This window comes from Empidonax traillii, unplaced genomic scaffold, assembly GCF_003031625.1.
Source record: "Empidonax traillii isolate 1590-97213 ecotype Southwest subspecies unplaced genomic scaffold, ASM303162v1 scaffold826:size277384, whole genome shotgun sequence".
NCBI classification, from domain to species: Eukaryota; Metazoa; Chordata; class Aves; order Passeriformes; family Tyrannidae; genus Empidonax; species Empidonax traillii.
The window spans coordinates 75,967-93,178 of NW_020956019.1; the positions used below are offsets into that span (position 1 = coordinate 75,967).

General features: G+C 38.9%; 1 protein-coding gene across 3 annotated transcripts; it reads left to right on the forward strand.

Moving 5' to 3' along the window:
* The first annotated feature begins 281 nt into the window (after positions 1 to 281).
* Positions 282 to 16,737, forward strand: CCNC (cyclin C). 3 transcript variants are annotated; one of them, XM_027901951.1, is made up of 12 exons: positions 282 to 415; positions 1,341 to 1,447; positions 4,946 to 5,030; positions 5,276 to 5,345; positions 6,797 to 6,848; positions 8,641 to 8,696; positions 9,934 to 9,969; positions 11,333 to 11,424; positions 12,155 to 12,222; positions 12,509 to 12,588; positions 14,221 to 14,339; positions 14,985 to 16,737. In XM_027901951.1, the coding sequence occupies exons 1-12, from the start codon at positions 384 to 386 to the stop codon at positions 15,037 to 15,039; spliced, it is 852 nt and encodes a 283-aa protein (XP_027757752.1). In that variant the 5' UTR covers positions 282 to 383; the 3' UTR covers positions 15,040 to 16,737. The 3 variants fall into 3 exon arrangements, with proteins under 3 accessions (XP_027757752.1, XP_027757754.1, XP_027757755.1); XM_027901953.1 differs by lacking the exon at positions 9,934 to 9,969; XM_027901954.1 differs by lacking the exons at positions 282 to 415; positions 4,946 to 5,030 and having other exon boundaries at positions 1,342 to 1,447.
* The last annotated feature ends 475 nt before the right edge of the window (positions 16,738 to 17,212 follow it).

Sequence of the window (17,212 nt, forward strand, 5' to 3'; positions counted from 1 at the left end):
GCTGCCCAGGGGAGCTGTGGATGCCCCCATCCCTGGCAGCGTTCAAGGCCGTGCTGGATGGTGAACGGACCGACCCGGTCTACAGGAAGATGTCCCTGCCCGTGGCATGGGGGGTCAGACTGGACGGTTGTGGAAGGTCCCTCCCAGCTCCCAGCCCAGCCCGGCCCGTGTCCCTGTGTCCCTGTGCCAGCCCGCGGGGCTGCGGGCCCGGAACCCGCGCACGGGGGAACGCTCGGCAGTGCCGCGTGTTGCCGGACGGCGGCGGCGGCGGCTCCTCCTTCCTGCTGTCGGCGCGGGGGTGGCGGCGCTGTGGTGGCGGGGCCGGGGCATCGCGGCCCGGGCGCCTCCACCGCGCTCCTCCCCGCTCCGCTCCGCTCCTTCCCATGGCCGGCAACTTCTGGCAGAGCTCGCACTAGTGGGTTCCGCGGCCGCGGGGCGCGGGTGCTGCGGGCCGTGCCCGCGCTCCGTCCATTCATTGCGGGGCCGGGCGGGCGGGCGCGGCGCTGAGGGGAGGCCCGGGCAGCGCCGGGCAGCGCCGGGCGGGCGGCGGGGCCTGCGAGCCGCGGGGCCCTTCCGAGAGCCGCGCTGGGGTGCGGGGCGGCCCGAGCCGGCCCCGCTCCGCCGCCGTTTGGGAAGCGTTCGGGCGCTCCGGGAGAGGGGTCGCGTCCCGGTGTCCCCGCCCGCGCCGCCGCAGGCTCCGGCGGCGGATGCGGGCACTTGGGGCCCTGGCACGATTGTCCCCCGGCGGCGGAGCAGCCAGGGTCAGCTTGGGATGGACATTAGAAAGAAGTTCTTCATAGAAGGGGCGATGAGATACTGGAATGGACTACCCAGGGAAGTGGTGGAGTCACCGTCCCTGGAGGTGCTTTAGGAAGGACTGGACGTGGCACTTCGTGCCCTGGTCTGGTTGGCAAGGTGGTGTTGGGTCATAGGTGAGACTCGATGATCTCGGTGGTATTTTCCAGCCTAATTGATTCAGTGATTCTGCCCTAAAACTCTTCATGCTGAGCGCGTCGAGGTTTGTGATGTACTGACTGCAATCCAAACCTTGTTAGCGACTGACGGGGTGTAAGAGCTGCACAGCCAGCTCAGATTGCTACAGGTAGAGGCTGATCTTAGCCTCTGGTAGTTTATGTTTTTTTTTTTTTTATTTTGTAGTTTTGTTGTTGTTGTTGTTGTTTTTCCCCGAGTTTGAAAACTCTGCTTGAGAAGACTGTGTGTGGCTTGGTTAAAGGCCACAAGCCCTTTAGCTCCAAGCCTTAATTCATAGTCTGTTTGTACAGGAGACACTCAATATAGTGCTGATAAAGAGTTGCTGAAATTATTTTCCATTCCTTTAGTTTACAATGGATTTTGGATAAACAAGATCTATTGAAGGAACGCCAGAAAGACTTGAAATTTCTGACTGAAGAAGAATATTGGAAGCTACAGATATTTTTTACTAATGGTAAAACCTTTTTTTTTATTTCTGCCATAAAATCTGCAGTGTCTGCCATGTCTAAATGCAAGCTTGAATTGCTTAGAGAATGTAGTGTTTTCATTGTCATATTACATATACTTTCACAGCCTATTTTAACAAAGAACTGCAATAAATAACATCATCATTTTTTAGTTATACTAACACAGTTCTTGGAGAACTTACAGGCAAATTATCTGCATATATAACATTTTAAACTGTCATAGGATAAAACAGTAAATTTTCTTATTTTCAAGAGGTTCTTACCAAAAACATAAAAGGAGGAGAAGTGAACAGAAACTGCTAAGCTAGCATACTAAAGACTCCATATCGTGCATTAGTACTGAGGCTTTTGGTGGGTTCTTAGGCTGTGGTAAGTATTTTAGGTGATCTGTGCAGTCCTGTTAAACAGCAGAGCTTGGAGACTTGTTATTTGAGTTCAGTTGCTTTCTCTGAAACTTGCAACACATCCTGTGTTTTGCCTTCTGACTGGTTCCTCAGCACCAGGTGGCTCACAAATTGTCCACAAGTTTCTGAGAGCTGTTGGCAGGCAGCCTGTTCTCCTAAAGAATCTGGGACTGCTGTGAAGTTATCAAAGTCTTACTTCACCCTTCAAAGCCTTTAACCATCCATAGGAATGGCCACATATCAGATTACAAAGGCACTTAAACTCACTATTTTCTGTGCAATTGTTCAACATGTAAGTAGTTCTGCACAAAGGATATGGCTACCTATTAATTTGTTTGCGGCATTACTGTTTTTTGCAGCAGTCCTTTAAAGTACAGAATGCTTATTTTTTCAGGCCAGACCTGAGACAGAGAAGTGAAGTGACTTTCCCAAGGCCACTTGAAGATCTTATGTCAGTGCTGGAATGATATCTGTGAAAGTTACTTATCCCAGCTTCTCTCTCAGCTTAGTTATTTTTGTAACAATTGCATATGCTGCCAACAGTGTCACTGTGGATATATCTGTATTATTGCTTATGTGGCACCAGGACATCAAGTTAGCAATAAATTACCTGTTTGATCCATTCCTGAAATTTCTTGAGGTTAAAACGAAGTGTCATAGCTTCATAATGCAAAAAGAGACATAAAGAGTGGTACAGATATTTTGAAAACTGTATTTCTACGCTAATTTTCACTAGTATTAATTTGAATTATGAAATATGCCTTTTAAATATTTCACTTCGGTGTTTTTCTCAAGTAAGCAAAGACTTACAAAATAAACAATTTAGCTTGTTAGTGTGTTTGTGGTTCTCAAGGTTCCTGTTCCTTGGCACTCCCTGACTCCCCTGAAGGTGCAGTGAGTGACCCGTGGCAGCTGGAGAACAGCTCTGCCAGTAACTCCCCATGTACGGACACAGCCTGGTCTGGAGGAGATGGTGGTGCTGGGCTTTACCCCTTCTCAAGCGGAGAGAGACACCTTCATGGGGAGGACAGTCAGGGGTGCTCTGTACTGGTGGGAGCTCAGGCAGAGCTTGCCCTGTCCAAGCCCTTGATGTGTGTTTTATCATCACCTGCCTCTGAACAGGGATCCTGCTTTGGGTCCTCCTTTGTCTCCCATCTGCACTACCTGCGTAGGGATATGAGTCTTGACCACAGCATGTCACGTGTGTGTGTCAGCCCAGGAGAAGATTGTTCCCTAAAGCAATCAAAAAATTGCTTGGCGAGGGGCAATTTCCTGCTGCTTCGTCATTGGAAAAGAAGTGCAGTAGATCATGAGCTGATTGTATGGCCGTGCAAAACTATTCAGAATACTGTAGAGAATGAAAAAGATTGTTTTCTAAAGTAGTTTGAAAAGTGAAACTATTGATTTCTCTGTTTGGATCGCCAAGTCTTAACAGTTTTTGTTTGAAAAGTGCATTAGTAGTTTTCCCTTTCTGATTTTGGGCAGAAGCTGTAATGTTTGTGTTAGAGGGTACTCAGAATACTCAGATTTAAAACAGTCTTTATTAAAAAAAAACAAGCACTGAAGCCACTTATTTTAAATATACAGGAATAAATAATCCTGTAGTTTCTTTTCAAATATAAAAAAAATAATTACAAGTATTGGACTTTTTCCCAGCATATAGAAGCTTCCATTTCATTAAGTCTCTCTAGGCTCTTGTCCATTTTTTTTCCTAAACCACACTTGATTTTTCTCTGACAGCAGATGGCCTAACCGTTCCTGAAAATCCCATGGGAGTAGGAAACATATTTGGAGAATTCTGTTTAGCTTAATATTTGAATTTTTCTGATGCCCTAGTAGTAGGACAGCTTTTTAGCCCCATGGTCAGATCAAAGGGAAAAATTCTTTCAAACCTGCTGATAAATATTTTAGTATTTGTACAGACATTGCATACTGGGCTTAACATCCTTTCGGGCAGTATTGCTTGTCCTGCTGTCACTGGCAGGCTAGTCCCAGTTTGGCATTCTTCTCTTTAGAAGTTTTGACATAGGCAGGGACTTGACGTTTCTTTGGGTGACCACAGTGGATGACAAATTAGTCAGGTGTACCCTGACTATTCCCCGGGCACATGTGGTAAGAGTTTGGGAAAACAGTCTGGACTCGGGTGCTTAAGTAGAGATTAAGAATTTAGTGATGACTGATAACAGAATTTTTTGCTTTTCTTGCCAGTGGTCACTGTCTTGGTCTTGCTGTACATATTTTAAATATATACTTAAGTGTATTTTAAAATACTGTTTCTGACGTTTCTCGTGAGGGAGGAAAAAAAGAAGAGGGAGCCTTCACACAGCCAAGCCTTGCTCAGAATAATGGCCATGAAGAAGAATGGGGAAAATAACAAGTAACAACCTTATGTTTCACTGTGCCATTCTTTATATCCAACCCCTGCTCTTAATCCCAGCTTGATGCATCTAATTTGCTTGGCACCTTTCCTTTGCCTGGGAGGCCAAACAAGAGCTACCTGCACAGATGACACCAGGGTTGTTTCTTGGCCAACTGGCAGAGGACCACCGTGATGGAGCAGCTGACTGCATCCTCTGGTCTCCCACCCCCTCTCCCTAGACTAAATATGTCATTTTTTTAACACCTGCTGCCTCTGCCAAATTTAATGACCATGTTTTTGTTGGCAGCTTTACTTGTTTGAAAAAAAACCCATCCATTTTGCATGGCACTGAAGAGCCATAGATTTATATTTTGTGTTTGAATTTGTTTTGCTCTTAAGTGGAATACCCAAGCTTTACCCTTCTGAGATTTGTGTTATCATCTTCTTAAAGGTCATACTCACTTTGTACACAATGAAGTCAAGTTACCTTTCCCTTTTTGAAGGTGTCCCCAAGCTTCAGGAGGCCGCGGTTCCTCTTCATTTGCGAGTCTGTAGGTTTACAGCAACGTGTTCTCACCAGAGCAGCATTTCTGAACTGAGGGAGAAGACTGTGCTGCTGCTCCTTAGAATCCCCAGCACTAGTCGTGTTTTGAGACCCTTTGCTATTTGGTGTCAAATTGTTTAAAAAACTCAACTCAAGCTTTTGTTCATTTTTTTTTAAGTTATCCAGGCTTTAGGTGAACATCTTAAATTAAGACAACAAGTTATTGCCACTGCTACAGTCTACTTCAAGAGATTCTATGCCAGGTAGGACTGTTTACTATGATGGTACAAGAATAAAACATTTGCTAGGCACATTTTGGTAGCCCTTTAAAAATGCAGTTCTGTATTAAAAACAGTGCCACTTTTGTTTTCTGGATGGTATAAAGCTTTTATGCTTTAATAAAGTTAACTTAAGCTTTGCTTTTTCAAAAGGAAGTGTGGTGCTCTTAATAGATTAATCGTTCTACGTGTATGAAACAACATATTATAATTTTGTTGTAACATTTCAGATATTCCCTAAAAAGTATAGATCCAGTATTAATGGCTCCTACGTGTGTGTTTTTGGCATCCAAAGTAGAGGTATGAAGTATTACAATTTTTTAATGTAAAATTATGTGATGTATGAGAGAGAGAAAACGTTTAGGACTTTTAAATTTTTTGTCATTCTTCATGCTTTGGGGGTTGAAACCTTCTCTTTTTTGTGTAGATTTCTGTAGCATTTAAAAAAAGGAGACGGAGAAGGCCTTCAAACACGTTATCTTTCGCTATTTTGTCTATATTACTAACCCTAAGTGCCTCTTAAAATTGAAAAGAGTATTTTAAATGGCTGTTTCACTGTGATACAGTGTTTATTATTTACATACACTATATCTTAAATTGTGCAGTGTCTCCTTTCTAGTGTGTTTTTCCTTATTTATGTTTACTCAAACTTTAAAACATAATTGGAATTTTTTCCTAATTATCCTGTTCTGTTTCATATAGTGAGGAATCCTCAGAGTTTACCACACTTTCATTGCTTGAATTAAAAGTATGTTGTAGCTCATGTGCTGTCCTTAAGAAATTATCGTGGCCCATTAGGGATAGTGGTGAGAAGGCTCCATGCTTCCACCATTAAAGCCCGCCATTAAAGCCCACTTTGAATGTGGCCAAGAGTCAGCATGAGCTGGGCACTGCTTTTAGTCCTCTGTAGTGCAGAAAGTTTTACAGCTGTCTGAGAAGTGTCTGTGTAATGGAAAAAAACCCACATTGGCCAATTTGCAATATGTCAGCACTAAGGAATTTTACAGGAGGAACTCAAATACCTAGTGGATGGTAGCAGCAGTCCTACTAAACCAGTGTTTACATGTGATACTGTTGTCTGTACAAATACTGTGACACTTTTCAGTGTTTGGAAGAGATGGAGGAAACGAGGGAGTTGGGGAGAGGTTTTTTTTTATCAGCTTGTTAAATAAGCCTTAAAGAAGTACAGACAGAGTTTATACTCATAGATGTGCCTTATATTTTAGAACAAATATTAGAAGTCTGTGTAGCCTTCCTTATTTTAAAGCTTCTGCAGCTTTAGGGGGTACCTATAGCAGTAATGACTCACGAACAATGTATACAGAAAATTTTCTGTTGGCTGACTGTCCCTGCAGAGGAGCTAAGTCTTCATGGAAGCTTAATTAAAAAAGGTAGTTAATGTCAGGTTTCTAAAGACAGTTTTCTCTCCAAATGAGATAAGGAAAAAACCCCATACCCTCTCGAAGCCTTCTTGTCTATTTTATATACAGTGTTAGCCAACTGAGTTTTGTGGCTGTAATACCTTTCGTAAGTCTTTACTGTTCCTCACAAAAACAAAATAACTAATCAGTGAAATAACTCTTTACGTAAGAGTCACCTTAAAGAAAAAAATGGGGTGGGGGAGAAAACCAAATACTGCAGTACTGCATAAAGAAGCCCAGTTTAGTAAGAAGCCATTATTTTAATTTGATAACAGTGTGAGTGTATGGTGTTTCAGGTGGTTCACCTCATTTACCATTCTTTTTCTTCAGGAATTTGGTGTTGTTTCAAATACAAGGTTGATTTCTGCTGCTACTTCTGTATGTAAGTATCAGTATTTCATTATACTGTAGTTTGGCATCTCTGTAGGGAGATCAGATGCCTTCTTTGCTTGTTTTTAAAACGTAGCTTTTTATCAAATCATGGAAGACTGTAAGAAGCAGTTAAAGCCATTTAGACTAAATAGCTTATGTTTCTAAATATAGAGACAGAAGGGTCCTTTCTGTATTAGTTTTTGGTTGATTTTGGTTGGAACTTACGCCAGGCATAATTAAAATAAAGTAATAAAATAAAACTATTGAAATTTATAAACAACATCGAGAAGTAAATTAAATTCTGAACTACTCAAAGATAGAATTGGAAACTTAGGGCTTTATTTGTCTGTTTTATAAAAGGTATGGCTCTATGGAAGTACCTGTTTTCAAAATTTTTGTTAGGCTGTATACCTTCACATTTTTTTAAATCCTTTCCCCCCATCATAAAATTAGTCTTTGCACATGATTTTTATTTCTAAAAATACATTTTATAACCTATATATTGTTCACAAATAAATTCAATAAAATTACACTGTAGTTACTTAATTCTCTATCTTTCCCACTTGCATCTCATCTGTCAAGGTCTTATAGTGTTGTCTTCCTTAGCTGAATGCTATTATCTGACCCAGAAGGTCCAGCTGCTCTCAATAGGCAGTTCCTGGCTATGCTCTTCAGAATGTAGGTCAGTGATTTTGAAATCCCTCTCAGCCATTGAGGGGACAGGTGACTGGCTGCATCTGTAGCTTCCACATGCAGTGAGTGTATCAGTCCATGGGGCTGGCTGTATGACAGTTCTGCCACCAGGAGCTGAAACACTTCTTCAGTGCCAGCATGACCAAGACCAGCACTGGATTTAGCAATGAGAGTTGCTATTTTTACATCAGCAGTGTCTCTGTGGAAGTTTTGATGCATCAGTGAGAAGGTTAGATGGGTTTTGGTAAATATGCAGTAGCTGATTTTACTTGGACATCTAGTTCTAAGCTGTGCTTTTTCTCAAAACCCCAAGTCTCAGGATCCTGTAGGAGATTTCTCCCACACCTCTTCATTCAGATGCAGAAGTCTTGTCAGCCCTGATTAGTACTATGCATTTCATGGAAGTGGGGAAAAAATGCAACAGGTTTTCTGCAAGCATTTATTCCTTTGTAGAAACATGCTATGTTTCTACATGCTATGCCATGTAGAAACATTTCAGTAGAAATTACTGAAACATGCTTCCATTGTAAGGAACATAATCTCAGACTGGTTTCCAGCAATGTCTTCAAAAGCTTTTTGCTCTGTTCCCACATCTCACTAAAAGGACAGCTCCATGTGATTCTGTGTCCAGTTTGCTTTGTGGGAAAAATGCTTTGTTTTGCCATCTTTTCCCTCAAAGTGGTATATTCTTTTACCATCTACATCTTCAGTTTGCCTACTTCCTGAGAAACCTTTTTATTAATTCTTCTCTTTCTTGAAATAATTAAGATTTCCAACCAGGAGCCTAGTCTTAGTGTCCTATAGCAAATTTTCTAGTAAAGCCCACCGTAGGTCTAAATGGTGAAGTCTTTAGTCCAGGCAACTGATGCTGTCTTTTCTTCATCAGCTGAGTACCTGTGCAAATCTGGGCTTCAGGCTTTCTCTTTCCTTTTCAAGATCTTAAATCTTGTAACCTACCTTTACTCTTTGAAATACAAATGTTTTGTACTGCAAGCAGTTATGCTGCCAAACAGATTTGAAGGGCTGTATAGAGATGAATTGATAGAAAGGGTAAGAAGTAAAAGTAATAATTAAATCATTTTTAACATACTTATTTCTCCTTACTGTAGTGAAAACTAGGTTTTCATATGCCTTTCCAAAGGAGTTTCCTTATAGGATGAACCATGTAAGTATGATGTTTGAAATACTACAAATAAATTAAGGCAAATAATTGTTAGCAGGAAATCCTGTCTTTTAAATTCTAAGAAAGAAATATTTTCCTGCTTATATGTCAGGGGTGTTCATAATTAGTTTTTGATAGAATATTGGGAAAGTTACTTTTAAAAATAATAAACATTAAATAACCTCTTTTCCTTTAATTGTTGACAGGAAAGACAAGTGATGTGACTGGGTGACTGAAACAGTTGTTCTATAGCTGAATGATAAAAGAGATTTAGTGGTTTTTGAATGTTCTTATTTACAAATACATTGCTCCAAGGAAGGTAAATGGCCCTTGCATCTGGGATGCTTCCAAGCTTGCACGCAGGAGCGGTTGGCTTACAGAAAGCAGTTTTATTTTTGCCTGTAGAATTTAATGGATTTTGAAAAAGAATTTTTATTTATTATTTAAAATTTAGATTTGCCAGTGATTTTCAAGGCATTCTCTGTCACAGTGCTGGGAAGTTCTGTAGTTTTTCTTAAAACCAGTTTTGACGTGTGCTGTAGAATTTTGGAAATTAAACATCTAATTATTTTTAGATTGACTGTAACAAATACTCCTTTTTTCTTGGTTTGCTTTTCACCCAATCTAGAAAGCCAAATGATACATCAGAATATAGAATATCTAAGAGCTTACAATAAAACTGCTATTTTACATATAAAGGCAAATGGAAATATATTTTGGAGTACTTCTTTCTATAGCCAAAGCAGTCCAGTCTTCCTTGACGTCACTAATATGTTACTTTCTCTGTTGAGAGTGAGAGCTGATTTAATTGCTACAATTGGACAGAATATTTCATATGAAATTAGACCTGAAAATACTTTGAAAGACTATTTGACATGTTAGTGGCCTGATGAAGAAGCTCTAGTTCTACAAAAGAACTTTATTTCTGTTAAGCGTTTATGCACTGGAAACAATTTTCGACTAGGTGTTGTAACAAATCAGACAAGTAGTGTCAATGAAGTAGTCTTTCATAGTAAACTTGATCCAAAATATTTAAATTCGTTATTACTATGACTGGAGTTAAGTTATAATGGTGACAAGGTAATTGGCATTTGTTTGGTTTTGTAGTTTCAGATGACATGCAGTTAGGACTGTTGGAAATGGGTGTTGAGAATTCCTATGAATTTGTGATGTTAAACTGTTAATTCTTTCTGTTGTCTGAAACATGCTGCTGATTAACTGTGATTTTACTTCTTTGCAGATACTAGAATGTGAATTCTATCTCTTAGAATTAATGGTAGGTTGGGTTTTTTGGTGGAACTGCTTCTGGGTTTTTAAAAAAGGTAACTGTATCAAAGTCCCAGTGCATAGACTGGGATGTCAGTGTCCTTATAAATGGCCTAGATAAATGGCCAATCATGATCACAAAGACTTGTATCCTTTCTATGCCCTCTTCTTCTTGCCTGGAAGAATCTGGAGCTACATATGTATGTTCCAGCAGATGTTGTGGGTACTATCCCACTCAGGCTATTTTGTACCATCCTGATAATTAGAGTAATCTTTTAGGAAGTGAGGTAGGTTTGAATCCTGTAAAGAAGCAGCTGAATTCAGCCCTCCCATTTTCCGAGATGGTGCTGTAACTATTACGCTGTTGGATGAAAGGAACACAGTGTGACATTTTCTTCAGATGCTTTCAAAGAAAGGAATTGTACCTGCTTTTCATAAGAGTTGCTATCCCATTGCTCAGTTTGTTCAGGCAGCTGAAAGGATTCAACCCAGGCTTCTTAGGGGCTAATTTCTCTCTATGTGTTGGACTTGGATGGGTTAATAGTTCTCGAGTATCTCAAGTGCAGAGAAAAGAAACCAGGGAGGAGCCTCGTGAGTTAGACAGCAAATGAGAAAGAATATGTGTTGGGACCAGAACACAGAGGTCAGGTCAAAGCTTTTGGTTGTGCCTACAGTTGTTTTACTACAGTCTTTAGATTCCTGTTTAGATTTAGATGTCCTTGATACCTCTGGTATACGTGGCAGTAACTCTCTTGAGTTTTGTATGCAAGAGTTTCATCACAAGCATTTACAAGAAATTGTTTTGGGAATTCACTTATTTTTCCAGGATGCTGTGCAATACATAGTGTGTGCAATAACAGTGTTTCACTTAAGTGTTCAGCACATGTAACTTAATGTGGCTTTTCCCTGTAGTATCCATACATTTGGCTGCTTTTAGCTATAGAGTTATTCCTTCTTGTTTACCTGGACCTGACATGAGCGGATTTGAGAGCAGTGGAATTTTTCTTTTTTTTCTTTCCAAACCAGTGTCAATTATTTTGGCATGCTTTCCATGTGTGGTATTTAGTAACAGACTGTTTTCTGGCAGTGTTCTGTATTTCCAAGTGGGAATTACGGGTTTGTAAGCAAATGAGGTTTCAGTATGCTGCAGATGTGACTTTCTGTCTCTTAGGGGAAGGACATTGACAGACTGGCAACGATGCTATGTAATGGTATTCTAGAGAGAGCACTGCCCTCATTAGAGCAGGGCTAGGTGTCAGAAAGCTACTTAAAAAAATAATCAGCAATTGACTTGTAAACCAAATGTTTGAATATGAACTGACAACATGCTCTGCACTGTAATCTAACTTTTATCCCACTGACATTTTTCCTAGGACTGCTGTTTGATAGTATATCATCCTTATAGACCTTTGCTCCAATATGTGCAAGATATGGGCCAAGAAGACATGCTGCTACCTCTTGCATGGTAATGAAGACAATGGCAGTAGTTCCTCCTTTCCATCAAGAATGCAACTGTTTAACAGTTATGCTACAAAGGTGGTTAAGCTTTTGCTTAACCCAAGAGGCTTAACCGTATTTGAATACAAAGGGTGCCCTGTGCAGGTGTATGTTTCTGATTTAGATTATTTTGTCTTTAACCCTGTATTTTAATTTTACTTTGCAGTCTAATTTTTATTTTTTTAGACTAGCTCTAATAGCACAGTTTTTACACTACTGAATGGTGACTGTGAGTAGAGAAAATCTCTTTCTATTAACATCGTCTTTCTGTTTTGTCATAGGAGGTAGAAACAATATATAGGGGTTTTTAGCTGGGTTAGCAGAACTCTTATTTTTGAACTTTTTCAAATACAGAAAGACAGTAAAAGTACTACTTTTATGCTTGACCTTACTTTTTTTGTGAAACAGATAATTATTTTATGGTATACATCAACATCCTCAGCAGCAAGACACTTATGGTACTAAAACAGGTTTTCCAAATAAACTTCTGTGGTGACTGGAAGGAAGAAGAATAAAGGCTTTAAGAGAATTTTTATAAGGGAAAAGATCTCTTCCCTTGATGTTTAAGCCCTGCAGCCTCACTGTTTCTACTATCTGGGAATCTGACAAAATATTTGTAAACTGCCAGCAGTTTTTGAAGTCATAAGGTGAATAATAAAGGTGAATAGGAGGATCCTTATAAGTTCTTTTTTGCACAGGAGGATAGTGAATGACACATACAGAACTGATCTTTGTCTGCTGTACCCTCCTTTCATGATAGCTCTAGGTAAGTAACACAAGTGCTGTCTCTTGTCATGTGTAAATGGATATATTCTGCGCACTGTCCCATCACAAGCATTCCTCAGAGTACACTCATAATGTGCTTCAGGTTGTGTGTCATACAGCACTGACAGTGCAGCCTTGACACTTAAAAGGTCTTAAAAAAAATCAGGTAATTAATCCCAAGTTTTCTCTGTTGAACTGTATAGTTTATATGTTTATAAAAATAGAATGTTTCTAACTGTATCAGGACTGGATCTTTGTTCAACATCTGTGTAACCTGTTCTTTGCAGCTTGCCTACACGTGGCCTGTGTTGTCCAGCAGAAGGATGCCAGGCAGTGGTTTGCTGAGCTGTCTGTTGATATGGAAAAGGTATTCTGCTTTTTATTCCCACCACTTGTAATGGACTGACCAGAAATGGTAAATGTGGTTGTCTTACACATCTGCGATACTGATTTGAACTTCATTCAGTGATTGTGTTAGATGCTGTTAAATCAGGCAGATCTCTTGGGGAGGGAAACAATGTAAGGTTATTTGGTTATCACCCTGCTCTGAAAGTCAAGACAAAACCATTTGATAACAGAAAAGCATTGCTGGTGTTGTCATTTTTCAGACAGAAGTATAAAACCAATCCCTTTTACATTTTTTGCCAGAAAAAGAATTCCCAGCATCTTTCCATCATACAAGATTGCCAGCATGAGTTTGACTCTTAAATTCAAGCGCACGTGATTTTCTGATTCACCTTTCAGCTAACCTTTGTTTCCAGCAAGCAAGCCAAACTAGTACTTATATTCCTTATCATGCTGCTTCACTTAGCACATATTTTATCCAGTCTGTCTGTTTTTGAAACAGTGTCTGGAATTAAATAGCCTGTTGTGCATGAGATGTATCATTGCCCTCTTTGCCTTTGGTATTGCTCTTTATCCCACTGATGTTATCCGGCATTGTATTTGTATTCCAGGATTTGTCTTCAAATTTAAACACAGTGTGGATGCTGTGCTGCCTCAAGAGCTCTGTGAATTATGCTGTCATGCATGTAAAAGCAGGGTGATAATAAATTGGTAGCAGAGGAGAACCAACCTATATTTGACAGAAAAGGTTACCATAAGCTTGGTACTGAACACGTTTGAATGTTTACACATCTTGGTTCTCATGTCAGTGATACAATCTAAGCTTGATTTTTTTCACATGAACACCAGGAATCTCTTAGCCAACTATGACTTTTGTTTCAGGGACGTATATATTGCTCTAGCACTTAATCAAAGCTCATGCATTAAAAAGCAGAAGTCTACTTTACTAATTTAGAGAATGATGAAGCAAATTATGGACCAAACATTATCCATTTGTATAGAATATTGCACTAGAAATTTAATAGGAAATAAGGTAGTTGAGGTGCAATAGATAGAAAATGTCCAAACTGGTAGAGAATGCTTATGCTTGCTTATGAAGTGGAATATGAAGTGTCAATAATTCTTATTATATGTGTGTAAGAATATTTAAAAACTCCTTGGAATTGTTTCTTGGGAAGGAATTCAGATTGGTATTTTATGGGTTTGGACATTTATTTTCCAACATTGCGCCTTTTATCATGTAGAACATTGATAATCATCAGTTACTGTATTAATAATGCATAGTCATATAGCTGCAGTCATGCTGCCAGGTTTCCTTATTTTACCAGTAGCATAGTTATAAGCTGTGGCAGTAGTTGCAAATAAATCTATAAATAAAAAGCTATTTAGTTTGCAGGGGAAGAGAAGTGGTATATACAGTTGAAAGGGAAAGTATTCCATTTAGGCTTCCATTCACAATAAAATCAAAAAACTAATTAAAGAAATGCTTGATTGCCACCAGATTAAGTGTGAGACTGCCATTTATCATATGAAAATTGTGCTGTTCAGTTTCAGTCTTGGGCATGTTTAATTAATTACTCACTTAAACTGATAATGAAAAAGATAAAATCACTGTTGTGCCCTGAGCTCAGGATCTCCTTTCTTTCTAATTCAGATTTTAGAAATAATCAGGGTCATTCTGAAGCTGTATGAGCAGTGGAAGAACTTTGATGAGAGGAAAGAGATGGCTACTATTCTTAGTAAAATGCCTAAACCAAAACCACCTCCAAACAGGTACTGTACTTCTTTAATACACCTTTCGTATAGAAAAACTAGGCTACTGTCTTAAGAATGCGTGAACGTTTAATTCAAGGTATAGCATGTTTTTACAGTGCAGAGGTTTCTGTTACAAAACCAGTATGATTGTTCAGGAGCTAGTGAGAAGCAGAACATCCCTTATGGGGAGTGTTAATGTGATTAGAATGTGATCGATACAGCTCTGCAAATGTAAGGAACCCCAGTGTGAGGCTCCATGGCTGGGCCAGATTCAATGGAACTGGGCCTGCTTGATGTCATATTTAATTACTGTGATTAAATATCACTGTTGGGAATCTGCACATGTAAATTCCCGTGCACATGCTTATGTAATGTGAACTTCGCAATGTTGATTTCAGAAGTAGATTCAGCAGGCAGCTGCGTGGACATATATTGAAATTATTATTCAATAAATAGGATGAAGTTATTTATGCATGCTGAAAATAAACTTTGCATTTTTTATGAAACTGAGCAGAATATCTTGACCTGAGTATATGTTGAAGTATTTTCTATCAAAAGGCTTTTATTATTTTCAGAATACTGTATTTTTTTAATCAAGAAAAAGATAAAAATGTAATATAATGCTTCTTATTGAAGACACATGTTTTTGTTTTCTTCAAACAGTGAAGGAGAACAGGGTCCAAATGGTAGCCAGAACTCTAGTTATAGCCAATCTTAAGGCATTCCAAAGAATTTCTTTATGGACCACTTTGACTCAAGACATCCTGGGATCTTCTCCTGTGTTCATGAAATGGACAGAAGGTTTTAGTAACATCTTGGACAAAGAACTCGAAGAATAAATAGCTTGTTTGTGTCAAGCATTTTGAAAGCTTTTCTCTAAAATTACAACATTTTCTCTGACGCTGGAGCAAATGTGCTAAGATTTTTCAGTGTAAGGAATCAAACGTTAAACCAAGCTGCAAAAGATTAACACTTTTCACTCAAAACAAATAGTTCGTTATTGGTTTTATTTGCATTGAAGTGAACTATTTTTAAAGTGACAGTAACCCGAAGCCTAAGTGTAACTGTATTAATGACTTGTGTTGTCTTCATTTTGTTTGTGACTGAAGGAAGATAGTGCACTGTATGTTAAATCTATTCATTACCTTGAGTTTTGTTGATTTAAAAAAAAATAAATACAGATTCCATAACAAGTAACACACAATCCTTCAGAAACAAATTCCTAGAAGAGCCTGTAAAAAATATTGTGACAGTTTTAATGAAAGCTGCAGGAAAGAAAGTCAGTTTCCTTTTTTGGATTTAAAAAAGCTGTTTTCCTCAGTAGACCTACTTGGATGCTTTTGCCATGATGAGAGTAGCCCAGCTTACCAGAGAAGTGCAATATGTATAGTGATTCTGCAGTTTTCTGAAACATTTCAAGTGTCAGGAATTAAGAAACCCCAACATACCAGGATTTTTTTTTTTTCCCGGATAAACATACTGTATGGTACAATCGGAGTATTTCACAATCAAGTACAAATCTGGATATGATTGCTATTTTTTATGGTGTATTTTTTTTGTAGAAAAGATATACACTGTTAGTGTGCCTTCACTGTTAGTGTGAATTTGTGTGGTTCATTAGAGAGTTTATTTAAGAGGATCATGCATTCGGTAAGCTTCATACTGACTAATTTTAATTGGAATGTTAGGAGCAACTCTAGAATAACTGAAATGGGATTCCTTGGTTAACTTTGTGCTGGAGAAAATGAGATTCCTTCAAGTAGAAGGCCATATCCTGTGTTCCTTACTCAGGCAGATATCCCACTGAAGTCAGGAATTGGCCTAAATTGATTTCTTGAATTTTTTTCTTTTTTTAGATAACTTTGTTTTTAATTAAGTTCTGTACAACTTTATTTTGAATGATAATGCCAACTTGCCCAAGTACAAAAATTGAGTGATAAAATAAAGTGTAGTAACATAGTTATCTTTTTTTTTTTTTTCCTCCTGAAACAACACATTTCACTGGTCTGAAATTCTGGAGGGAGATTCTTGAAAACCTGTGCTCTGTGACACGTCTTGGTTCAAAAAACTGGCCACTTAAAAAAACCCCACCTATTTTTGCAAATGCCTGTCTTTGTAATTGGCTGGTCATTCAGTGAAATATAACTGATGAGTGTTTGTATGTTGCCCATTAGGCTACTCACGTTTATTTCTGTTCAGATTATTTCCATAAACCATTAAGTAAACAAGCCCCAAACACTTTGGTGAGATCGAAAATATATACAGTTTGGTCTTTGCTACTTTGTTTGATCCATACCTTCTATAGACACTTGATTGATGAAGTGGAATTTGGCTGTTTTGCTTTCATTTTTTGAAGTCTAAAATGTGCTATTTGTAATGTGGACTTGGGGAATAGAAATAAATCAAAGCAACTTGACCTCTGTTGTGTAGAGTTCTTAAACAGGAACTGTTCTTCAGGCAAACATCAGTCTTCTCACATATACCACATAATCTGCCAAGAATGCTCATGTTTAGGAATTAGGGATGTCACACTATTAATGAAGAATTCTGGCTGGAGTGATTAAATTTTTTCTTGCTGCACAAGAGCCTTTGCAGATTTTACTTCACACTTAAATCACAATGTGACCTAAACCTCAGAGATAAAATGTCAGGCACTTCTGGATGGTAACTAGAAGTTTCTCTGCATTCTCTGCTGGGGAGGTGAGGATAATTTTACCAGCTCTGATTCCAATGTAAAAGTGAAAGGCAGTAAAATGCAGTCAAAGGAACTGGATTCAGTGATGACAGTTTAAAAAAAAAAAAAAAGATGTAATTTGGAACAACAGGAAATGCAACACAATGTGAATTCAACAGCCTTGCTACAAAGCAGGCATAAAAAAAATCACCTTTCT